Consider the following 26,658-nt stretch of genomic DNA (forward strand, 5'->3'; position numbering starts at 1 on the left):
GAGACAAAAAACAGTTAACTATAGGCCAGTTAGCTTAACATCCATCACTGGGAAAATGTTAGAGTCTATTATAAAGACTGGAATAGCAGAGCATTTTGAAATGCATAATATAACCAAATAGAGTCAACATGGCTTTAAAAAGGGGAAATCATGCTTGACAAATTTATTAGAATTTTTTGAGGAGGTAACAAGCAGGATAGATAAAGGGGAACCAGTAGATGTAATATATTTGGATTTCCAAAAGGCGTTCAATAAGATACCGCACATAAAGCTACTTAATAAGGTAAGAGCCCATGGTGTCAGGGGTAGTATATTAGCATGGATAGAGGATTGGCTAATTCATAGAAGATAGAGCACTGGGATAAGAGGGTCATTTTCAGGATGGCAATCTGTAATGAGTGGAGTGCTACAGGGATCAGTGCTGGGGCCACAATTATTTACAATATATATTAATGACTTAGATGAGGGAAGTGAATGTACTATCGCCAAGTTTGCGAATGACACAAAAATAGGTGGGAAGGCAAATGGCGAGGGTGACACAAAGAGTCTACAGAGGAATATAGACAGGTTGAGTGAATGGCAAAAACTTGGCAGATGGAATATAACATGGGAAAATGTGAGATTATGCACATTGGCAGGAAGAATAGAGGAGCTGAATATTATTTAAATGGAGAAAGACTGCAGAAAGCTACAGCACAGAGGGATTTGGGGGTCCTCATGCATGAATCACAAAAAGCTAGCATACAAGTTCAGCAGGTAATAGGGAAGGCAAATGGAATGTTGGTCTTTATTTCAAAGGGAGTAGTTAGACCACACCTAGAATACTGCGAACAGTTTTGGTCCCTTTATCTAAGGAAAGATATACTGGCATTGGAGGCAGTCCAGAGAAGGTTCACTAGGTTGATCCCAGGCATGGAGGGATTTTCTTATGAGGAGAGGTTGAGTAGGTTGGGGGAAACAGAGTTAATGTTTCGAGTCCGTATGACCCTTCTTCATACGGACTCGAAACGTTAACTCTGTTTCTCTCTCCGCAGATGCTGCATTTTCTGTTTTCTTTTCAGATTTCCAGCATCCACAATATTTTGCTTTTATCTTATTTGAGTCTGTTGGGCCTGCACTCATTGGAGTTTGGAAGAATGAGGGCCGATCTTATTGAAACACATAAGATTCTTAGGGGGCTCAACAGGGTAGATGCTGAGAGGTTGTTTCCCCTTGTGGGAGAGTCTAGGACCAAAGGGCATAATCTCAGGGCGTCGCCCACTTAAAACGGAGATGAGGAGGAATTTCTTTTCTCAGAGGGTCGTGAATCTGTGGAATTCTTTACCGCAGAGGGCTGTAGAGGCTGGGTCGTTAAATATATTCAGGGCTGAGACAGACAGATTTTTAATCAGGTGTCGGAGCTGCACCCGCCAACAATTAAAGGGCCACTTAAGGCCATTAAAAAGGCAATTGCTCATGATTTTATGTTACCCGTGCAGTTTCACGCTCGTCCCACGGTCAAAACGGGTGAAACCTCATCCAAGGGTGGGAAAAAAGGGTCTGCAGCATTGCCAGTGTGAGTAGTGAGGCATTTAGGAGATAGCTTGCTGCTGGTTGCTTAGTTGAACTTGACAGCTTCATCTCTGCTCTAAGCTTCAGTCTTAGCATTTCTAGGCTTCATTTCAGGACTCATTGGTGTCTCCAAGGTCCCCGGAGAATTTTGACTATGTGGACCCTTCCAGGTATCAGAAAACCTTCCGTTGCCCTGGTAATGGGGATTGTGGTCTCCGCTAGTGGCACCTCCTCTGAGGAGGGAGAGATGGGTAGAAGGGAGAGGAGGCCAGGTGTCCCTATGCAGCTTCCAGGGGAACCACCTGTGGGAGGAGTGGCGCAGGCACAGGGGGCACAGGGCCAGAAGGTAGTCCAAGGAGGAAGGGGCCACAGAAGACGCCACTATACTGCTGCCAGGATTTACAGGCAGTGACGTAGCTACCTCAATATGTCCGAGGTGCAATGCTGAAGGAGGCTCCATGTCTCCAGGAAGACTATGACCTCCATTTGTCAGATGATTGCACCTGAGATCACCTCCAACTGTGTGGGTGGACACCCCATGCCAGTGGCCATGAAGGACACAGTGGCCCTCAACTTCTATGCCTCTGGCTCTTTCCAGGGGTCAGTGGGGGATATTGTGGAGTCTCCCAGTCAGCTGTCCACAGTTGCGTCAAACTGGTGACCAGATGCTCTGTTCAGGTGGATAATGACATTTATTCATTTCCGTATGGACAAGGCCAGCCAGGCTGAGCGAGCCAGAGGGTTTGTAGCTGGGTTCCCCCGCATCCAGGGTGCAAACGAAAGCAACATGTGGCCATCAAGGCACCAGCAGGTCAGCCGGGTGCCTTCGTCAACAGGAAGGGATTCGACTCCATGAACATCCATATAGTTTGTGACCACAAGATGCAGATTCTGCTATGGAAGGATATACCATGTGGTGCCTAATGTGATGTGGGTAGCATGTGGCCAAGGCGGGGGTGAGGGGGTGGGGAGCAGGCCTAGCATCTTTGTGTGAGTGTTTGGCAGCAGCGGGGTGAGGAGGCTCTGATATGAGCGACTCTGTTTGGGGTGGGCCATGTGCGAAGAGAGTCCCTGTACAATTTGCACAAATCAACGCTTTTCTCTCATTTTCAGGAGAAGAATGTTCATAACGCTGCAGAGCATGCAAGACTGGCGGCGGCCAATTGCAGTTTGCCATTCTCAGCGGGTTTGAGCAGGAGGCTCTGGATTTGGAGAGGCGCCATGCGCCCAGGTCCACTGGTGTCGGTGAGCTTGGGGGTTCGTGGTCAGGTATGTTTGCCCAGCAGCGAGGTCAGCGTTGTTCTCCCAACAGCCACAGCGCTGCTGAATGTTAAGTGATTTGATTTTGCAACATGGCTTGACCATTGGTTATGAAAGGATGAGCGCATAATGATCCAGGGGACAGGGATGCACTTTGTCATTGTCTCCATGTTAACTGATCCAATGTCCTTGTTCTTCCTTTCAGCATCATCGGAGCAGGGCCGGGAGGAGGAGCAGCAGAGGCCCCCTCTCACACCTGAGGGGCCTGAAGTCTCACCAGCGTCACACCATCTCTGCCAGGTAGGCACCAGCACAGATACTAGCACCTCGGTGGGAGTTAGAACATCGGCTAGTGTCCTGGGGCACAGCGGTGAGGGCACTTCACAGTCGTTGGAGGAGCTGGTAGAGACAGAGAGTGCCCATAGCGCCAGCAGTTGGAGGGCTGCAGGGGACCAGGCACACGCTCAGTCGGTGCCTGATGATGTGCCTCTGGAGTTGTCAGCAAGGCAGCAGGGGCAGGAAGTGCAGCCGGGCGTGTGGGAGCATCTGGGGGAGATACATGAGGCTATGCTTGGCTTGGTTTCCGTAGTGGAGGAACCTACACGGACGATCGCCTCAGCAATGAGCCACATGTCCGAGAGCCATGCGTCCTCCAAGGAGAGAGTGGCGACTCTCGTGGAATGGCTCCTCCAGAAGATACATCAGGGCTTCCTGGGGATGCACTCTGACTAGCAAGCGCTCACATCGGCATTGACCTCAGCTGGTCAGTGCCACTTTGGGAGATTGTGTTGGCACCAAGTTTCCCAGCTTGGTGCCCATCCATCTATGGTGAACAGGGAGGTCTGAAGCGACCTCACATCGGCGCAGCAGCTGCCTGTCGTCTCCGCAGGCTCCTCTCAGGGCACCTTAGATGAGGGAGGCAGCCCCTCCGCCCCTCTCCCAGTGACCGTAGCATCCGGTGAGGCTGTGATGACTTGGGAGATGCCAGCTGAGGAACTGGCAGCTCCCTCCCAGGCGGAGCCAGCACAGGCTCCACGGGCCAGAGGACGACCGGCAAGGTCATCGAGGCCAACAGGACAGCAGAGTGAGCAGGCTGTCTCAGATGCCACTCCCAGCGATGGGGCAACACCAAGACTTAGCACCCAGAAACATAAACATAAGGCACCTTAGGCACACCACGGGTTTATCACTGGTGCTTTTGTGTTGTCCTGAGATGAGGTCTTTGTGATTTGTTTTGAACTGCAACACCATTGTAATTTTTTTGGATTAAGGTCAGACATGTGACCATGGCTGAGGGTGCCTCTTTTCTTCTGCATGTGTATGGTTTCCAAAAATGTTAGGAGTGCTTTGTGGACAGTCAGCTTTATTAACAAGGCCCTTAGTGGCTGTTCCTAACCTGGAAGATTTGGCACTCAGGTATCGAGTATGGAGCCTACAGCCCTGGCTTGTCCTGGAGGTCCATCTGTGGTGTGCTAGCTGAAGGTTCTTTGGATTAAAGCCCCCCGGGTGTCCATGCCTCCCTGGAGTATGCCCGGGTCAGCGTCTACCCCCTCATCATTTCCCTGTGCGTGCTCATCCTCAGACTCACTGCTGGACTTATCGTGTGCAGCCGCAGCCACTGCATCGACATCTTCATCGCCCACTGCGTCCCCCTTTTCAGCGCAAGATTGTGCAGAGCGCAGCATGCAACCACTATCAGCGACACACAATCTGTGGGGTAGTGGAGTGCGCCCCCTGAGCGGTCCAGGCATCGGAAGCACATCTTGAGAAGACCAATGGTTCTCTCCACTGCAGCCCTTGTGGAGACGTGGCTCCTATTGTACCGCTGCTCAGCTTCTGTTCTTGGATGGCGGAGAGGGGTCATGAGTCACCTTCTGAGGGGATAGCCCTTGTCACCCAGCAGCCATCCATCCAGCCGGGCTGGAGCACTGAAGAGCCCCGGCACCTGGGAGTGTCTGAGGATGTAGGCGTCGTGGGAGCTGCCTGGGTACCTTGCACAGACTTGTAGAATCTGCATCCTGTGATCACATACTATCTGCACATTCATGGAGTGGAAGCCCTTCCTGTTGACGAAGGCACCGGGCTCACCTGCTGGCGCCTTGATGGCCACATGTGTACAGTCTATAGCACCCTGGACGTGGGGGAAGCCAGCAATGGCCATGAAGCCTCTGGCTCGCTGTGTCTGGCTTGCCTGGTCCCAGCAGTAGTGGATGAAGGTCAATGCACACCTGAACAGAGCATCTGTAACCTGCTAGACACAAGTGTGGACAGCTGATTGGGAGACACCACAAAGATCATCCACCGAGCCCTGGAAGGAGCCAGAGGCATAGAAGTGGAGGGCAACTGTGACCTTTAGAGCCACTGGCATGGGGTGTCCACCCACACAGTTAGCGGAGATCTCAGGCCCAATCATCTGACAGATATAGTTGACTGTCTCCCTTGAGAGACAGAGCCTCCTTCGGCACTGCACCTCAGACATATTGAGATAACTGCTTCACCGCCTGGCAGTAGTGGCGTCTTCTGTGGCCCCTTCTGCCTTGGTCTACCTCTTGGCCCTGCACCCCTTGTGCCTGCACCTGGCCTCCCAAAGGTGGCTCCCCTGGAGGCTGAATGTGCACTCTTGGCCTCCTCCCCCTTCTAGCCCTGCCTTCCTCCTCAGAGGAAGTGCCTCCAGTGGAGCGTTCAACTCCCATTCCCAGGCTATGGGAAGGCTTCCTGAAACCTGCAGGCCCAAAATAGATTCCTCGCTGCAGAGTGCTGACCTGAAGGTTGTGAGTCCAGACAAAGCAGCTGGGATGTGTTTTGACGTATTGCAGATCACACTGACAAGTTTCAAAAACTTTGAAAAATCAATCCTTGCGAGGGCGCACTCATGATCCCAGTGAGCCCTCTTATCCCGCCTGTGGATGAGGTTGATTCAAATGTCTCCTACCCACCTGTCCGTTGCGCCCGTGCGCCGACCCGGAGATTGCACAGGTGCCGAAAAATCAGCACGGTTGGTGAGTCAGTGAGGCCCGTTAATTAATGGCGGGCGCGCGTCGGACATCATTGTGCCCGCCCAACGAAATATCGTGATGGCGCGCCGTGACATCGGTACGTTCGCCCGACGTCACCGCGCGTCATTTTACGCGTGGACGTGGGGGGTCTTGCCCCCGCTTGCCAACGGGAAAATTCTGCCCCATGTCTCTGACGTGTTAGAACAGGCAGAACATTACATTAAAGTTTTGTGAGATGAATAGTTCTGTCACAAAATGACCTATAATTAATTCATGGGAAATTCTCGGTTCAGTGCATATCACAGAAACGTACACAGTGAGGGAAGGATAGAAACAAAGTCACTTTGACATTATGATGAAAGAAAATTGTGTGTTTTGTTTTTGCCTGTTTGAATTTTACTTGCCAAGGAGGTTAAAGAACAGAAAATTATAAGAACCTACCTATAGAGAGCTTCAAAGAGTTCCTGCGAGGAAATTCCAAACGCCTTCTCATATTGGCTTTTCCCTTCCCTGAGGCGAAATATTAAAAGATAAATTATATTGCAGAAATACAAGGTGTGAGATCAATCCTTCATAAGAATTTTCATGTACAAGAAACTATTCGGATCACTGGGCGGAATCCAGCTTTTATCTCACTTTATTTTTTTTCTGGACGCACAATCATCAGAATCTTACTGCACAGAAGGCAGCCCATTTGGCCCATCATGCCTGTGCCAGCCCTTTGAAAGAGCTATCCAAATGGCGAAAGACTGTTCCCATTGGCTGAGGAGTTAAAAACGCAGGACGCAGTCTCAGGATAAGGGGCTGATCGTTTTGGACTGGGATGAGGAGAAATCCTTTCACCCAAAGGAATTCTCTGCCCCAGAGGGTTGTGGATGCTCCATCGTTGAATGCACTTAAGGCTAGAATAGACAGATTTTTGGTCCCTCAGGAAATTAAGGGATATGGGGTGTGAACGGAGAACAATGAGTTTAAGTTCAAGATCAGCCATATTGATTTTTTTTTTATTCCTTCATGGGATGTGGGCACTGTCTCTAATTGCCTTTGAGAAGGTGCTAGTCACCTGCCTTCTTGAGCAGCTGTAGTCCATGGGGTGTAGGTACACCCACTGTGCTGTTAGGGAGTTTCAGGATTTTGACCCAGTGACAGTGAAGGAATGGCAATTTAGTTCCAAATCAGGATGGTGTGTGGCATGGAAGGGACCTTGCAGGTGGTGGTGTTCCTATCTATCTGTTGCCCTTGTCCTTCTCGATGGTATTGGTCGTGGGTTTGGAAGGCGCTGTTGAAGGAGGCATGGTGAATTCCTGCAGTGCGTCTTGTAGATGGTGCACACTGCTGCGACTGTGCGTTGGTGGTGGTGGGAGTGAATGTTTGTGGATGGGGTGCCAATCAAGGAGGCTGCTTTGTCCTGGATGATGTCATGCTTCTTGAGTGTTGTGGGAGCTGTTCTTATCCAGGCTAGTGGACAGTATTCCATCACGTTCCTGAATTTGCCTTGTAGATAGTTGACAGGATTTGGTAAATCAGGAGGTGAGTTACTCGTCACAGGATTCCCAGCCTCTGACCTGTTCTTGTAGCTACAGTATTTACATGGCTAGTTCAGCTCAGTTTCTGATCAATGGTAACCCCCAGGATGTTGATGGTGGGGGATTCAGCGATGGGAATGCCATTGAATGTCAAGGGGCGATGGTTAAATTGTCTCTTGTTGGAGATAGTCATTGCCTGGCACTTGTGCGGCATGAATGTTACTTGCCACTGGTCAGCCCAAGCCTGGATGTTATCCAGCTCTTGTTGCATTTGGACATGGATTGCTTCAGTATCTGAGGAGTCACAAATGGTGCTGAACATTGTGCAATCATCAGCGAACACTCCCACTCCTGAACTTATGATGGAAGGAAGGTCCATATTGAATGGCGGAGCAGGCTTGATATGCCATGTGGTCTGCTCCTGCTCCTATTTCTTATGTTCTTTTGCCATTCCCCTGCCCTTTCAAGTGGCCCTTTACCTTCTCTGCAATTTTCTTTCCCTTTCAAGTATATATCCAATACCCTTGTGACAGTTTCTTTTGAATCTGCTTCCACCACACTTTCAGGCAGTGCATTCCCAGATTATGACCACTGTCCTCATCTCTTTAAGGCACACTGCCTCTCAATAATGTCCTACTAGTTACCAAACAATTCTGGGTGAGTGTGCATTAATGGAATGGAAATTGCACCCTTTGGGCAAAATTCAGCATGATATTGATGGTCTTGTGGCACACTGTACAAGTATAAATGTAATACAGTAAAGTCTCATTTTTCACGACTCCCTTGTGCACGTTTTCACTTACCCGTGCTTTGTACTTGGTACACCACATCGCCCGTTTCATGAGCATTGTTCCCTTATCCGCATTTTAATTGTCCAAATCTCTGCACTGACCCTTTGACAAGTACACTCTATGAGCATAGCTCGAGTGTGGGATTAGTTAAGTTACCCTAAGATATCAGTTTCATCATTAATCAATTTTCAAAAGATCACTGAAAGCCGAGGAAATATTTAACACTGTTAGTCGTGACCTCCGGGGTATTGAAACACCGGTAAGGAACTCTGATGGATTGGAATGCAATGTCAAAATGGAAGATGGAGCAAATAATTGTTGGGGTCAGTTACTCACGGAGTACACCACTGACATCTTTGTGAGTTTATTCGTTTGGCCTTAGAAATCAGCTTTCTTACTCCACACCGTTATGCAGTAACCCTGTCAGAAGGTCATGTGAGTGAGAACAATTTGCTGTAGAGTAACTGCCCAAGCCAATGCTGCCCTCTCATGTCTGAAACCTGTATCATTGAGTCCCATTCAAAAGCATGTCCCTCATTCACAATTACGCCATTTTCAAGGTTTCGCAGGAACGTGACTCTTGGAAATGGCAGAATTTTACTCTATACTGCGGGGATGTTGGAAATCCAAAAACGCTGGAATATTCAGCAGGTCAGGTGGCATCAGTGAAGAGAAAAACAGTGTTAATGTTTCAGGTCTGAGGCCAGTTCTGAAGAATGGTCACAGAGCTGAAACTTTAACTCTGTTTTTCTTTCCACAGATGTTGCCTGACCTGCTCAGTATTTCCAACATTTTCTTTCTATTATTGTAGCTCAGTTTGTAGTATAAGGGTCAGGCACATATAAGGTAAATGTGGGGCTGAGTACAGTATTGCTGCTATTGGAAATTATTTTAAAATAGAGTTCAAGTGGGGCCTGTGTCTATGTGTGTATTTGTGTGTGTCTTAATTGGATTAAAGCCAGATAGTCTAGGTGCTTTGATGTATAGTAATTTTGAGATGTTAATTAGGTAAATGTAAGGAGGGTAGAAGGTAAAGTGTAAATTTGCATTTCTTGAAAGAAACCATTCAAAACTGTGGGTGAAATCTTATACCTAGCTAGAAGACTAGCTGTTTTTTTTTCAGCTTACTAATAAAATTGGTGGGATAAAAGGATGTTATTGTTAGAAGAGGTGAAGTTTAAAGCCTATTGATACAATTGAAAATGTACATTCAAAAAGAAAGGTATGTATAAAAGAGAAAGGAGGTTGTGTGTGTGGTAGAGGCATTTTAAGATCCAAGGAATGTGAGAAGCCACCAGCCTGCAAGCCTCAAGCTGCTGTCTGCAAGGGCCCAGAGCTGAAAGAAACTCATTTTGAATGTAACTGTCCAGGGTGTGCTTTTCCAAGTGTCTGTTTGAATCTATAAGATTTACTGTTGCCTTAACAGGGTTGTAACTGAGAGTCAATTAATTAAGGAATTTTTATAGTTATTATAGTAATTTTGTAGACTTATGTATGTGTTTACAATCTTTCTTGTATTAATAAATGTTTAATTTAGTTTGCCAAAAATCCTCTTGAGACTCTGTGATTTTATTAATACTGAATTCAAAGCCTGCATCTCGAAACATACATATTGAAAAAAAATGGGTTGTGACAGTTCTTTCAAGTTTCCCTGTGGGATTTGAACAACTCAGCCTTTACCATTGGCTGCAACATAATAATTGCCTACATTGTGATGTAAGAGACACATGACCAGGGTCAGTTAAGTGTTGGACAGAGCCATGTGTACCAGCAAGCATGGAGACAGCTCCTAGCTTGCAACCTTTACGGTATGTTTGTAAATAGTTCTAATAGTCAATAAGGACTTACAGTTAACCTATGTATGACTACAAAATCTTCCTCAAGACCTACTGAACTGTACTCAACACCCTACAACACAGTTGTCCTTCAATATGCTCTGATCGTAATGCAGAAATTACTTCATTGTTTATACAAATTATCTAAAATTTACAGTGTGAAATATAAACCTTTTCTTTTTTTCTCCAAGTCACTAAATATTTTAATTTTTCCACCCCTCTTAACTCACCACTTCCCCACTGAGAAAGTGGGTGGGTTACCCATAGCTAAGCTTCTGCCATTGTCCCCAGTAAGCCAGCCCACCAAAGGGGTTAGTGAGGATGGCATGAATTTCTCTCCCTCTTTGTTGGCAAACACCCTATCTGAGCTAGAGGTTACCTTCCTGTCCAGCCCGGTTGTGATTGGCAATTACAGTAATCAATGCAAATCCATCTTGTTTTAACGCACCTTGAATTGTACCTTAAATTGACTTAAATTGTAACAGAAAAGATACTGGATAATGAACACAGAAAGAAAGATCTCTCACCTGATAGCATCAGTCAGGTAGGCGAAGCAATGATAAATGGTCTGTGAATAGTATGCCACTGAATAATAGAGCGTTCTGGGACTTGTCTTGGTCAGATAGATTTGGGACAGATCTGTATTACTGTACAAGGCTGTAAATTGGAGAATTAATTATCATATTTATTCATAGTTCTCTGTGCAGTTTATGACTAAGCAGAATTTCTTTTTCAAACAGAGGTTTTCACTCTGAATCTTTTTACCCTGTACAGTTTCTCTAGGTGACTCCCCATTCTGACATCATTCAACACTCCCTGGTGAGTAAAAGTAAGGAGTGCTAATGACATTGGGCGGAATTTTCCGGCTCTCCCATGGTGGGGGCAGGGCCGTAAAATGCGGTGAGCCGTTCAAAAGTCCATCGACTTGGGTGGGACTGTAAAATCTCGCCGGTGTAAAATTCTGCCCATCATCTGTGATGGAGGTGCAGAAAGGCTGGTGTCCACCATCAACATGACAAGATGCAGAAGGGCGAGCATGGAGGCAGTGGAGCCTGTGGGGGCAAAATGGAAACTTACTCACTTATTCATGGTGATGAAACTTCTCAGGAGCTCGTGTTCATAGCAGCACCACGGACTTCTTCCACTCAAACTACTGACTTCATGAACAAAGTGAGATATCCAAGGGTGAGGTTTAATTCTTTGATGGTATGGCAGGGCCAGCATTTGTTGCCCATCCCTAATTGCCCTTGAATTGAGTGGCCTGCTAGGCCAATCCAGAGGGCAGTTAAGAGTCAACCACATCGGAGTCACATATGTAGGCCAGACAAGGTAAGGAGGCAGATTTCCTTCTCTAAAGGGCACTTTACAACAATCAATGATAGTTTTCATTGTCACCATTACTGAGACAAGCTTTCAATTCCAGACTTTATTGATTTTAAGTTCCAACAGCTGCCACATTGGGATTTGAGCCCGTTTGTGCTCCCAGAGCTTTAACCCCCTAGGGGGGGTCTCTGAATTATTACTAAAGTGACATTACCACCATGCCGTTGTCTTCTCTAGGGCTAACTACCCCATAGTTTGGAAACTCTTTCGAGTTACCAACAGTCACAGATTGCAACTTCTTTCGAGTACAATCACAGTTCTTGGTTTTCCGGGAGTGGGACATGAACCCACAACCCTCTGATTCAAAGGCGAGGGTGCTATGAACTGAACCACAGCTGACACCTCAACCCATAGTTTGGAAACTCTTTCGAGTTATCAACAGTCACAGATTGCAAGTCTTTCGAGTACAATCACAGTTCTTGGTTTCCGGGAGTGGGACATGAACCCACAAGCCTCTGATTCAAAGGCGAGGGTGCTATGACCTGAGCCACAGCTGACACCTCCCCCATAGTTTGGAAGGTGCATCTGAGGAATTTACCCTTTAATTAGTTAGTTCAATTTTCTCTGTGCATTATTTTTAGTAGAGACATTAAAGTATAAAATCTTGTCTGTGCTATTTTTAATACAAACTTTAATCCGCTTGTTTGGAGCTGGTTAGTGCCTGCATCACAGGCAGGAATACCTGAGAACGAGGTCATGCATGTACTAATAATAACACGCAGAGGGAATTAATTTTAAATTAATTTTAAATGTTACTCTAAATAAAAACAAATTACAACCCTGTAAATTGCTCCCCACCAGCAACACCTCCTCTTCACCCCCACCCAACCTTCACACACGCACAAAAATACACAAAATGCCCAGGTAACTAAAATATGCCTTGAGTTTGATTACCTTCTCCTTGGTGCTCTTTGACTTCCAGAAGCTGAAGTCCAACACACGCAGTGAGTAGTCTGTCCGTGCCATCCGCACTGGTGCCAAGCCTCTCTGCAACGGTACTGGCAGACAGTGGACCTCCATCTTCCAACAGAAGATCAAAAACACCCAGCTCACAGGCAGTAAACATTGTCTACAACCAAAATAGTTTGGAAGTGCGTATCAGCAACAGTTAGTTTATTTCTCTTCCTGCTCATGGAAACTGGTGGAATTGTCAAGACTTTGTGGAGCCTCCATGGTTAAGCCACTGACTCACTGAAATGGTCTTGCAATTTGTAGAAAATTATGCAGAATCTGCTGTGCAATTTAGCCATTCCTACCAGGAAGTTTGACCCTTAAGTTTTTGTCATCAGTTTGGTTAAGTTGGTAGCACTTTGGGCCAGGAGGCTGCATGTCCAAACCTGTAGCAGGAGTGCGGCATTGTCAGAGATGCCATCCTTAAGGATTTGATCATCTTCTTGTGGTGGATGCTAAATGATACAAAACTTGAAAGCATTGTGAACTATGAGGAGGATAGTGTAGAATTTCAAAGGGACATAGACAAGTTGGTGGAATGGGCAGACAGGTGGCAGATGAAGTTCAATGCGGAGAAATGTGAAGTGATTCACTTTGGTAGGAAGAACATGGAGAGCCAATATTAAATAAAGGGTACAACTTTAAAAAGGGGTGCAGGAGCAGAGGGACCTGGATGTATATGTGTATAAGTCATTGAAGGTGGCAGGACAAGTTGAGAGAACAGTTAATGAAGCACACAGTAATCTGAGCTTTATTAATAGGGGCATAAAGTACAAAAGAGGTTCTGTTGAACTTGTATAAGGCGCTAATTCGGAATATTGCATGCAGCTCTGGGTGCCACACATTAAGAAGGATATGAAGTCATTGGATAGAGTGCAGAAAAGATTCACGAGAATGGTTCCAGGGATGAGGGGCTTCCATTATAAAGATAGATTGGAGGAGTTAGGACTGTTTTCTTTGAATAAAATAAGGCTGAGAGGAGATCTGTTAGAGGTATTCAAAATCATGAGGGGTCTGGAGAGGGTAGATAGGGGGAAACTGTTCCCACTCATGAAAGGATCGAGAATGAGAGGGCACAGATTTAAAATAATTGACGAAAGAAGCAACAGCGACATGAGGAAAAACCTTTCCACACAGCGGAGGTTAGGGTCTGGAATGCACTGCCTGAGAGTGAGATGGAGGCAGGTTCAATCGCGGCATTCAAAAAGGAGTTATACTGTAATTTGAGAAGGAAGAATGTGCAGGGTTACAGGGGGAAGGCGGGAGAGTGGCACTAGATGAACTGCTCATTTAGAGAGCCGGTGCAGAAATGATGGGCTGAATGGTCTCCTTCTGCACCATAACAATTCTCTAATTGTGGGGAATGCCTTGTGAAAATGCAAGGAGCTCTTCAACACCTCTGGCCAATAATTTCTCGTCAACAAAAACAATGTTAAAAAAGGCAAAGCTGGCCTCCGCAATTGGAACACGCCTACTTTAGAATGCCTACTTCTTTGAATGACCCTGATCCTCAAAAGAATATTGAAGCATTGAGATGGTTTGATACGATAAGATGGTTTACCAAGCATTGTTTTTTCCTTTTTCCATTCCCAATACAAGGTACTTTAGATTATCCCCACGGGTTATATCAAGTAAATGAGCAGGCCTGTTAGACGTCTGTCCGCTCGGAACTGTATGAGGGTATACTGCCTCAAGGTGGCTCCTTCACCTTCATAACCAGCTGAGCTAAGAATGATTAATACAAATGTGAGGAGAAAATACCCCTTTATATGGTGAACCCCTCCCCTCTGAATCGATTACACATAATTGCATCACCAATTCCACTCAGGATGATTGGTTTCCCCCCCGCTCCCACCACCCACCCTGTCAATCAAGCCTGGAGCTCAGACTATTATAAATGACTGTGATCGATTTTGTGCACAGAATCAATATTATTTAAAAGCAAAATACTGTGGATTCTGGAAAACTGAAACAAAAACAGAAAATGTAGGAAAAACTCAGTAGTTCTGGCAGCATCTGTGTGGAGAGAAACAGAGTTAACGTTTCGAGCTCTAAAGAAGAGTCACATGGACTCGAAACGTTAACTCTGTTTTTCTCTCCCCAGATGCTGTCAGACCTGCTGAATTTTTCCAGCATGTTTTCCTTTTATATCTGTATTATTTTACCATCCTTCACTCACTGCATCTTGCTGAGAGACAAATTCTTGAACGATAGGGCCATGGGAAACAGGCAGGAGAGTGGAACTGAGGCCAAGATTAGAGCCATGATCTTTTTGAATGGCACAGCAGGATCGAGGAGCTGAATGGCTTACTGCTGCTCCTATTTCTTAGGTTCTTATGTTCTTAAGTCCTGCACAGCTTACACAGTGGTGTCATTCACTCTGCTTTGAGTTGACCTGTCACTTGAAAGTACCGCAGTGCTACCAATGGAGTTCATGCACTGCAGCGATTTCCATTTTTCTCCAGAGTTCAGTTGAGGGAACGGTATTGTATTGAAAATACAAAACTGTCAATTGGTCTCAGTTGGATACATACAAAAATAACCTTAAAAAGCAAACATAAATATTTACAAGGTTTTAAGAGAGCACATGAATGGGTTGCATTTACCTAGCACTTTTAATGACCACCAGACGTTCGAAGCGCTTCACTGCCAATGAAGCACTTTTGATGTGCAATCACTGCTGTAATTTTTTATTTTATTCATTCATGGGATATGGGTTTCGCTGGCTAGGCCAGCATTTATTTCCCATCCCTAATTGCCCTTGAGAAGGAGGTTAGTGAGCTGCCTTCTTGAACCGCTGCAGTCCATGTGGTGTAGGTACACCCACAGTGCTGTTATGAAGGGAGTTCCTGGATTTTGATCCAACAACAGTGAAGGAATGGTGATATATTTCCAAGTCAGGATGGCGAGTGACATGGAGGGGAACTTCCAGGTGGTGGTGTTCCCATCTACTTGCTGCCCTCGTCCTGCTAGATGGTAGTGGTTGTGGGTTTGGAAGGTGCTGTCGAAGGAGCCTTGGTGAGTTCCTGCAGTGCATCTTGTAAATGGTACACACTGCTGCCACTGTGCGTCGGTGGTGGAGGGAGTGAATGTTTGTGGATGAGGTGCCAATCAAGTGAGCTGGTTGATTGTAGGAAACACTGTGGTTAATTTTACACACAGCAAGCTCCACAAGCGGCAATGTGATAATGACCAGATAACCTGTTTTTGTGATGATGATTGAGGGATAAATATTGGCCAGGACACTGGTGATAACACCCCAGCTCTGCTTTGAAATAATGTCAGGGGATTGTTTACATCCACTGAACCAAGCTCGGTCTAAGAGCTCATCTGAAAGGCAGTGCAGCACTCCCTCAGTACTGCACTGGAGTATCAGCCTTGATTTTTGTGCTCAAGCTCTGGAGTGGGACTTGAACCCAGAATTTTGTGGCTCAGAGCCACAGGTGACACTGATACCAGAAGTGAGTGGATACAGTTGTCAGAACAAAACACAGACTGAGCAGGCTGGGTGTCTTAAATGAGGAGACCTGATTGAGGTCAGGAGAAGTTGTTGGAGTTTCAGTCATGAGATCTGTAGCTGCAGACTCGTTTTATATACACTTTGTCAATAAACTCTGATTGCATCCTCGTTTGTTGCAAAATACACTATTTTTGCGGTGCGTCCTGTCGTAAGTATTGCCTCACCTACAAGTCATTGGCTGACACTGTGCACCTCATGTTTAACATAGAGATGTCAACAGACACCCTGCTCAAAAGATGAGCAATTTAGGTTTAACTCTGATTGGTCAAGACATACCGCAGGGCAATGTCTTCAGAGTCAAGCTGCCTGATTTAAATTTCAAACAATGTTTGGCAGTTAACTGTCAGTCACCATCAACTGGTGCATTCTCCATGGCAATGCCTCTACCATTCAGAGTCCACTTGCCAACCAATCAGCACTCTCTTCTCAAATAGTATAAATATGTTGTTTCCCCTGACATTGGTGTTTTCTTGTCAATTGTCCTGATGAGTGCAAGACAAAAAACTTCAACAAAAAATCTCTTTTTTCAGCAATAATCATGAACTAATTTATACATTTTAACAATAAATCTTCTTAGATATTTCCTCTCAAGTTTGAAAAAAACTTTCAAACTTACCCATAACATAGACGCCTGACTCTCTTGTGACTCTTCTCTCAACTGGCTCCAATGAGTCTCAGTGACCAGAACTACATATAGTACACATTGTGTATTACAAAGTATTTATAGCACAAAAACAGGTCATTTGGCCCAATGGTCAATGCCAGTGTTTTGTGCTCCACACAAACCTCTTCTCATCCTACTTTATTTAACCCTATCTGCATAACCTTCTTTTCCTTTCTTCTTAATGCATTTACCTCGCTTCCCCTTAAACCCATCTGTGCTATTTGCCTGTAATCAATTTGGTAGCAAGTTCTACATTGTAACTACTCTCTAAGAAAAGACATTTCTGCTGATTTTCTAGTTGGATTCAGTCAGGATTACTACATATTTATGGCCATGAGTTTTGGATTCCCCTACAAGTGGAAATATTTTTTCTACATCTACCCTTGCTGAAAAAGACTTCTATTAGGTCACCCCTCAGCCTTGTCTTTTCTAGTCTGACTAGAACATCACAGAACTTGATCATTTTTTTCCTGATTTTTATACGGTACGAGGAAAAGGCAGGGCAATGGCACTAGGTCACAGTGCTCATTTGGAGGAGCCAAATGGCCTCCTTTTGTGCTGTTAAAATTCTGTGATTATACTACTGTGTTGGCTCTAATGAACATTGTATTGGTTTTGTTGGTTGCTGTTCTGAATTGGTTGGAAATCTTGAGTTCACTGACACTGCTCAGTTGCTTTCAGCTTCATCTTTAATCATCTCAATGCCATTCATAATCTACATGTGTTATCAAATTTTCCTTTTTATATGTGGCACATCATACTTGCTATTTTTCGGCCCACTTATGTATTTTGTCCCAAATTTTTTTTCATTCTTCCATGGGATGTGGGTATCGCTGGCTAGGCCAGCATTTATTGCCCATCCCTAATTGCCCTTGTTCAGAGTCACATGTAGGCCAGACCAGGTAAGGACAGCAGATTTCCTCCCCTAAAGGACATTAGTGACCAGATGGGTTTTTACAACAATCAACAGTGGTTATCATTAGACTTTTAATTTCAGATTATTATTGAATTCAAATTCCACCATCTGCCATGGCAGGATTCGGACCCAGAGCATTACCCTGGGTCTCTGGATTACTAGTCCAGTGACTATTCTAGTGGTATTACCATCATAGTGGTATTGTCATTTCCATTTTCACTGCCCTCTTGGCTTAGCATCATCTGCAAATCTGATCAGTTGGCATTGAGTTGATCTGAATTCAGTTCATTGGTGTAAATTAGAGACCGTACTGGTCCCTTGGAGGCACCTTGATTAGTCCCTGGCCAAACTCCTCTAACAATTACACCATTGCTTTCCACTCTTCAGTCTATACCCAAAAACCTCCTTGAATCTGCACAGCTTTGAACTCGGCTAATAGTCTTTCATGCCGAATTTCGCCAAATTCCCTCATGGGGCTTTCTGCAATCCCATCTGAGATGTCACTTCCTCAAAAGATTGGTCAAGCAAGATGATCCCTTTCTGAATTTTCATTTCTCTTTCAGTTATTGGAAATAAAATTCTGGAAGGATGCAAAACTGGGTTGCTGATTCGCCGCCACCCTTTTTAAATAATCGCACAAACTCAAAATGACTCACATGAGGTGCATTAAATCTAAACAATTGGTAAACGCACCTTAGAAGAAATGTTATGAATGCTTTTGGGGACGAATTACTTTCCTACCTCCGTGAAATCTTGACCTACCTTAGAAATGAGAAACCCATCCATATAACTCAACAGCTTCTGCGGATATTCGAGTTCCTGTTTGGAGACTTCCATTTCAAAACTTGGTGCCAACTTAACATTCAGCAACTCAATGCTTCAGAGTTGGATGTTATCCATGGAATAAACAGGCATCGCAGAAACTCCAATCTCACAGACAGAGCAGAATGATCCCGCCCACTTGCTCCAACTGTGGTCTCGCTGCTGAGGTGCTTAATCCAGGTGTCCTTCTAATCATTTAAGAAGATTATGACGGCATGTGTTCTGCTTTGACATTATCGCATTGATTATTGAGCCTCCTAGACTTGCAGAATTTAAAGTGAAAGAAAATAACTTGCATTTAAGGTAGAGCCTTTCAATTCTCTCGTGGTCCGATTAAGGACTCTTGACGTCCTGGGCACCAGGAACATTTGTGGCCTCCCTGCTCATAGTATAGTATGCTTAAATGAAAGACGGTGGCACAGACACAGCGGTAATGTCACTGGACTTATGCTCTAGGGGCCAGGCTAATGTTTATGGTATGGGAACATGGGATCAAATCCTCCTTGGCAGCCGATGGAATTTTAACTCAATTAATCAAAAAAAAAAGTTTGGGATAAAGCTAGCCTCGGCAATAGTGACCATGAAACTATCATTGATTGTCATAAAAAACCTGGATCTGGTTCACTAATGTCCTTTCGGGAAGAAAATTTGCTGTCCTTACCTTGTCTGGCCTGCATGTGACTCCAGACCACAGTAATATGGTTGACTCTTAAGTGCCCTCAAAGGGAAATTAAGGATGGGCAACAAACGCTGGCATTTCCAGCGATGCTCACATCCCACGAGATAATGATTAAAACAAAAAAAATGAAACTTATCCAGCGGTTGTAAGCAGTTCATCGATGTTGTGGAGAGTAGTATCTTGTTCCCATGTTTTGGGGTGCTCTGACACCCTGCTTCCAAATCAATGGATTACTCTTATTGTGTTCTAGGAAAATGCAGCAATTTTCCGATTTGTGCACAGCAAGATCCCGCAATCATCTGTTTTGGTGCTGTTGGTTAAGGAATGAATTTTGACCTTGAACTCTCTGCCTTCTTTTTAAAAGGTGCCATCAGCTTGTTTATAGCTTCCAAAACGGGCAGATGCACCTCGGTTTAATGTCACGTCCAGAGAAAGCAGCTCCAATAAAACAACATTCTCTGAGTAGTGAAACAAAAACAGGGAATGCTGTAAAAACTCGGCAGGTGGGAAAGAAACACATTCTTCTGAAGACCTGCTGAGTTTTTATAGCATTATCTGTTTTTGTTTCAGATTTCCAGCATCCGCAGTATTTTGCTTTTTTCCTCTCCGTAGAGTGCCCTGAAGAGCCAGCCTAGACTCATGTGCTCAATTCCTGGAGTGGGGATTGAACTTGCAAGAACAACAGTGACTAGGGCACTAAGTACCTCGCACTAGCTTCTTTAAACAAGTTATGTTTGCATACGACTAAATAATCAAACTATATTCATTAAAATGATATGCTGAATTTTGACGACCATTAAGTTCACTTTAATGTACTTCCTCCAATTTGGGAGAACTGTTCCATAAAAGTATTTTAAGCTATTTGTTGAGAAGATAAATTGGCTCCATACTAGGATTCCCATCTTAATGCAAACTTGAAGATTAGGCAGTTTAACAATAATGTTCAGTTCACAGTACTCAAATATGTGCTGGAGGCACTTTGGGGAGAGTTACATAATTTCAAATGCTCTTACTGAAAGCAGATTTACTCAAGGCTGAATAATGCTATTTAATATACAAATAATTGAGGGACAACATGTCAACAGCATTTTAACAACAAGTTAATATTTATATAGCACCTTTAACATAATAAAACGTCCCAAGAAGCTCCACAGAAGCATAATAAAACAAAACGTGACACCGAGCCGCATTAGGAGGTATTGGGTCAGATGGCCAAAAGCTTTGTCAAAGAGCTAGTGTTTTAAAGGAGGAAGGTGAAGTAGAGAGGCAGAGAGGTCTACAGAGGGTATTCCAGAGTTTAGGGCCTAGACAGCTATAGGCCAATGGTGGAGCAACTAAAATCGCGGATACTCAAGAAGACTGAACTGGATGAGTGAAAAGGGGGTTATGAGACTGGCAGAGATTACAGAGATAGGGAGGGGTGAGGCTGTGGAGGGATTGAAAATCAGCTGGAGAATTCTGAATTTGTGTCCCCTTGCCTTACTGCTGCAATTTAATTTCAAAGGTAGTATTCTGGATTTATTTTTCCTATTCCCATTCCCTTGGAATACCTTATCTACCTCTTTAGCTTCAGTGGCAAGCTAGAATCTGAGTGAGAGAGATTATCCACTGATCCTCGCACACGTTAACTCACTCATTTATTAAGTCATTTCTAATTTAACATTTTACCATGTTACGCGATTTTACTACAGTTCTTCTGATTGCAGGTCAGAAGCGATTTGATTAGGCCACTTAAGAAATTGCAAATATAGGCTTGTGTATTCTTAACACCATTATAAACCAATTATTGTTTTGTTTTTAATTACATTACATTGAATCACATTGCTGCCTGTCTTTCAGCCTCTTCCCCAACCACTCTATGACCTCTTTTGGGCTGTCAATGCTCCCAATCCCCACCACTACATTTCCCACCCTCTGAGCTGCTCTCTGCTTGAAAGCACCTTGTCTGTTTGCCAACTTATACAGGCTGTAGTGCAAAAGACCACTTAAAATACTCTAATGTTTATTACTAATGCAGTTTGTACTTTTAAGCTACAAAACTGATTCATAGTTTTTCTCAAAAGAGATGAACATTTTTAACAGAATTTGGAGTCAAAAAGGAGTGATGGAACACCAGCCAATCAAGAGTTCATTCCATTAAAATTCATCTTCCAGCTAGATTCAGGAAAAACAAATTGGAATCATTTTCAAATTGCCCACTTAAAAAGAAAAAGGACTCTGCTCTAGATAAATCACATTGTTTAATTTCTAATTGCTGAAGAAACAGAGATGCTGCTAATCACAGGGGCGTTGTTAATCATGGTGGCATCTAAGGATAGATGAACAACAACTTTTGTTTATAAAGCGCCTTTAACTTAGAATATTTTAGTCAGCGAGCAGAGTGGTGATGTGTGATAAGACTTGGTGTGAGTTAGGACAGGGGCAGCAGAGTTTTGGATGGCGCCAGGTTTATGGAGGCTAGAGCTTGGGAGACCAGGCAGCAGTGCAGTGGATTAATCGAGTCTAGAGGTAACAGCAGTCAGAAGAACAGTTGTTAATATTTTAAAATGCGAGAGTTGACTGGAATCAAACATTGAAAATTCATTCTCCAGTTGATTCGAAGACTTTTGGAAAAGACAATGAAATTCAGATATCCTCATAGAATGAAGGGAGACTCTGGAAAGCTAATACGACAACTTGCCTTTATATAACACTCGACACAAAAAAAAATCGTAAGATGCTCCATAGGGAAGTTATCAAAAAACAAAATTGACATCCAGCACCATAAGGAGATATCAGGGCAGATGGCCAAAAACTTGGTCAAAGAAGTAGGTTTTAGGGTGCGAATCATAAAAGGATAGAAGGGTGGAGAGGTTTAAAGGACAGTCATGAAAATATAATAATTTTCATAATATTGTGATTTATTGTAAAGGTAGATTAACAGTGGGGTTTGGATTAGTTTCTCTGTGTGGATGTGTGTGTGCATGGATTTAATTGAATTGCAGACAGCTAGTCTGGAGTTTTTGAGTTATCAAAAAGGAAGCTAGGTTTGAAATGCTAAATACGTAAACATGGTTGAAGTTTTAGAATGTGAGGTGTGAGGAACATTTGCATTTTTAGATAAACCAGAGTAGTTTGAATTTCAAAGAGATGATGGACTGTTACACCTAGCTTTAAGAAGTTAAGCCAAACAGTGTGTTTATTTTTCCCAAATACTACTGATAATATGAGTGCTATGAAAGGTTTATTTCTTGGAAACAGTAAAATTGCAAAGACATATTGGAACAATGGAATTTAAATTGAAAAGTGAGAAACCTGTATAAAGGAGATGAGGTCACGTGTAAGGAGAAGGAATTCTAAGATCTAACAAGTGAGATAAGCCTCCAGCTTCTATGCAGCAAGTTGCTCTCTACTGGGACCGAAGTTAAGAAAACTCATTGCAAATGTCACTGTCCAGGGTATTGTGTGCTTTGCCTGGGTCTGTTGAAATCTATTTTGCTTTACTGTTGCATTAGCGGAGGTGTAACTGAGAGTCAGGTTAATTAGGGGAGTCAGGAGTTATTGTAGTAGTAATTTGTAGACCTGCATGTGTGCTTAAAATCTTTTTTTACTATTAATAAATGTTTAATTTAGTTTTTTTTAAAAAAAACCTCTAAGTCTCGGTGGACCTATTATTACTGAATTCAAGGCACACATCTCAAAATAAAATACAAATTGCAAAGCAGTCGTGGCAGCTGTTTCAAGTTTCCAGCTGGGACTTGAGCAGCTCAGCATTTACTGTGCCACAACAGGAACAAGGTCGAGAGCTTCAAGTCCAGGTAGCCAACGACACAGCTGCTAATGGTTGAAAGTCTGTAATCCAAGATGCTCAAAATGTACAAATGTGGTTGGTACCTCCCTTCAACATTAGGTATCTAAGACAGGCCAAATCCTCAACGTGAAAAACTTTTATTAACACATTTCAAAGGCACAGAAATGCAAACATGTTATAAGAAGTATCATTTTTGATATTTATTTTCTTTAAACAAACTAGAATTTCAATTAGAGGAAGACCTAGCAGATGAAAATGTTATCTAAACCGTGTTCTTGAGTTATCGGATTGGTTCATCTGCTTCCTTCTTTAAGGTCTCTTGATGGATTGTTTTCATAAGTTCCTACTAGATTCCCATTGGTAATTTTCTAGCACTTTCTTTTTTATTGTATCGTGCTATCTTTACTTCCGCAGAGGTTCAGTAGCATAGTAGTTTTGTTACTAGATTAGTAATCTAGAGACCTAGCATAATGATGTGAAGACATGAGTTCGTATTCCACCAAACAGCGGAGGAATTTAAATTCAATTAATTAAGGAATAAATCTGGAATAAAAAGCTACTATACTGTAACCTCTACAGTCCAGAAATATATTGTTTGGATACACCAGTTGTCCAGAAAACATTTGAGCAAACTCGAGCACCTCATGCGCTCTCCACCTGACTGCTCAGGTGTTGCAAGGCATGGGCTTGGGCTCAGTAAAGATAATGAATATTTGTGGCCAGAATTTTTCCCTCGTCGGGTGAGCTCGGTGGGAATGGACAGGGCAGTCCGGACTGCAATTTCACAGAGTTGGGCCAATTAAGGCCTGCCCTGCGTGGATCTTGAGCAGCAGCACTCAGCGCTACCTGTGCAGGCGGTGGGGGGGGGGGGGAGGAAAGAGAGCGGGCCTGGCAAGCAGTTCGCGCATGCGTGTGAAAGAGCGCTTCAATCTCCCCGAGGCATGCATGGAGCTGCCTCAGGAGATTGAGGCAGTTTTTAAAAAAAATTAATAAAGACAGTAAAAAAATTTTTAAAAAATGTCCCCTCATGTGACTCTGCCACATGAGATGGGACATGTTTTTGATCCCAAATAAAGTTTTTATTTAATGTTTATTTGCTTTAGGAAACCTCAACCCACTCGTGGATGAGGTTTCCTAAAAAAATGTAAAGGCCGCTTGGTCTTTTCGCCTGCCTGCCAACGGTAAGGTTGGAAGGGCAGAGTTAATTTGATTTCAATTATCTTGCTAATGGCCTTAATAGGCCTTTCAATTATTGGCATGTGCCCACCGAATGAAATGTCGCGTGAGTTCACGATGATGTCATCACGCATCATTTTATGCTCATGCATGTGGGGCACGTGCACACACACCGAGCGTAAAATTCTGCCCTATTACTTCTTTATAATGTTTTATCACTGTCGTCTGTTTCAGGTGCATATTTGTGTCTATAGTGTTTTCTGGTTCATACAGTTGTGGTTGGGTATTCCAATGTCATTCTGTAATCCTGAAAATTCCGAAACCTAGAAATGACTTGGTCCCAAGCATTCTGAACTGGCGAGGTTACAGTGTATCTGCAATGGTGACCAAACTACCAGATTATCGTAAAAAAATCCAAACTGGTTCACTAATATCCATTAGGGAAGGAAACCTGCTGTGCCCATCCGATCTGGCCTGTATGTCACTTCAGGTGCACAGCAATGTGGTTGACTCTCGAGCGCCCTCTGAAATGGACTAGCAATGGCTAACAAGCCCAATGGTATACAAGAAGGTGGTTAACCAGCACCTTCAGGGGTAATTAGGGATGCACAATAAATGTTGGCTTTTCTCGTGATGTCCGCAACCTATGCACAAACAAAACAATATTCTGATTTGTTGTTTACCAGGAGCCAAAGTCTGAAAGGGAAGTAGGACAGGAAGTGTATCCTATACATGCGAGATAGATAATTTAGACAGTCCATTTTAGATATATGAATTTTAATCAATTAATGCTCTGAACATTTTCAAAATAGTGGGCAATTACATCGGAAGAGTTGAAAATGAAGTTACATATGCTTGGCATTTCATCTAGGTTTCTCAATTTTACAAAACGACAAATGAGAAAGGCATTTCAAAAACAACCTTTTATTTACTGGAGGTTACAAATTGACAATCATGTGTGGAAAAAACACAAAATAAATACAGGACAATTTCAATCAATTTGATGGAACGAAACAAAAGAGCATACACATTTGAAAGTCAGCAAATGATGGTAAGGTGTCAACTGGAAATGAACAGTATTTATTCCCACAACTTCAAATGAAGAGTTTTACACAGGACAGAACATGCACAACACTGCAAATGAGACGGTGCACTAAAGCGTTTGCCAAGGTTTCCATACAAAATAAAAACAGGGATGAGGGTATTTTAAAAGTAAACCTCTCAATGCTCAATATATTATTTTGGCACTAAAGAATTATGGAAAACAATTTTAAAGTATAACCTCTGATTCAGCCAGGGACAACGGCCATCAAGAATTGTGTTGTGACCTTCTTGCCCATTAATTAGACAACACATTTTTCTTTTTGCACACCTTATCTGATTCAGTTTTCTACATGTTCTGAACCATTCTGCCAGGTGATAGTCTAATTTTGTAGTTTATTTTAAGCTCTTTGAAAAGTCTAATACCGATCTTTCAGAACGATCTGATTGGGAATTAAGGTCACTGATACTTTGACACTGTAATTGATTAGAAGTAAGGATTTCAACGTTTCAAAGCTGTTTAAGGGTGCATCTGTTATACTGGTGTTTAAAGGATTGGGTTCAACTTATCCACATTGCAACTCTCCTCATTCTTTGAATGAAGTTGGTCTCTTCATACCAGAAGAAATTAAACAAGCATTACAGCAACTCAAGCACGGGAATTCATATCCTTAAAGAAACCATCAATTTGGGTGTTGTAGCTGATGACCAGAGGGATGAGATGCATGTTTCTGCCCATATCCTCCACCTCACCCATCCCAGCACATGGAGTAACAGATTTCAGCCAAATGGCAATGGGGAAGCGACAAGTAGAAGGAAAGCTGGAGAAAGCCATATCAGGGCCATTCTTGTACAGCTCCTGTTACACGATGTTGAATTATGGAGAAGCATTGGCTGAATGCTAGGAGATGCAAGAATATGAGCTTATGAGAGTGTTTTGAGGGATTAGGCATCGCAAGAGTTGAAGTTTTGCTCTAAAGTTACTGTTCGGCAAAAATACACGGCTTTAGACTGCTGCCTTCTGTTAGGTGCATTATCACAAGTGGCCTTGTTACTGAGAAAACTGATTATTGTCACTAAAGACAGAGGAAATGAACACTGAGGATCAGCTGTCTATACAGCCTTGTCTCTTTCTATGTCTGTGGGAGTAACAAACTTTTGTAAGCTGTTGAAATATAATCAAGCACCATTCTCTTTTAATATTTTTCCACATTAGGTTTTGCTGGATTGCAGTTTAATATTGAAAAAGCAGGTCTATACATTTATTATTTTTATTTCTCCTCTGTTCGAATTAGGGAAGAGCATTTTAAAATCTAGGCTCTACTCCCAGTTGCTAGAAATCAGCACAGTTCAAGCAGTTTCTTTTTGGCCAAAAAGTGTAGGGTCATTTAACTCTTGCGCTGCCTAATCCCTCCAAGTGCCCTCAAACTCATTCTCTCACAGATTACTCACTATCATGGATAAGGATAGTATGGGAAGATCAAGATGATGCCGGAGAAACATTACTTTAAAAAGCGAGTATCTAATATCAGTTTACTATGGCTCCTCCTTCTTGCAGTTTCAAGGCCCCTAAAGATGTTCATCTTTAGTTTTTTCTGACCAGAAGATACTTATACCAATTATATTGTCATTCCACTTTCTTGATGTTAACACCAGTCTCATGGCACACCTACCAGGGGCACACCTACCAGTAGGTACCCATTGATTTTGATATATCATACAATATGTAGCCTATGGAAGTACAAACCAATAGGGAG

At 43.5% G+C, this 26,658-nt stretch overlaps 1 protein-coding gene across 2 annotated transcripts in view; it reads right to left on the minus strand.

Moving 5' to 3' along the window:
- The window catches only part of asmt (acetylserotonin O-methyltransferase), a 33,557-nt gene extending 15,221 nt beyond the window's left edge, over positions 1-18,336 (minus strand). For both annotated transcript variants that reach the window (XM_078544808.1, XM_078544807.1), the window contains exons 1-4: positions 18,156-18,336; positions 12,237-12,411; positions 10,487-10,616; positions 6,249-6,317 (exon numbers count right to left, since the gene is read on the minus strand). In XM_078544808.1, the coding sequence (XP_078400934.1) occupies positions 6,249-6,317; positions 10,487-10,616; positions 12,237-12,411; positions 18,156-18,230 (449 nt within the window). In that variant the 5' untranslated portion in view covers positions 18,231-18,336. The remainder of the gene's footprint in view (positions 1-6,248; positions 6,318-10,486; positions 10,617-12,236; positions 12,412-18,155) is intronic.
- Positions 18,337-26,658: the final 8,322 nt, after the last annotated feature.

Source organism: Cetorhinus maximus, chromosome 7 (genome assembly GCF_964194155.1).
Source record: "Cetorhinus maximus chromosome 7, sCetMax3.hap1.1, whole genome shotgun sequence".
In the NCBI taxonomy this organism is placed as follows: domain Eukaryota; kingdom Metazoa; phylum Chordata; class Chondrichthyes; order Lamniformes; family Cetorhinidae; genus Cetorhinus; species Cetorhinus maximus.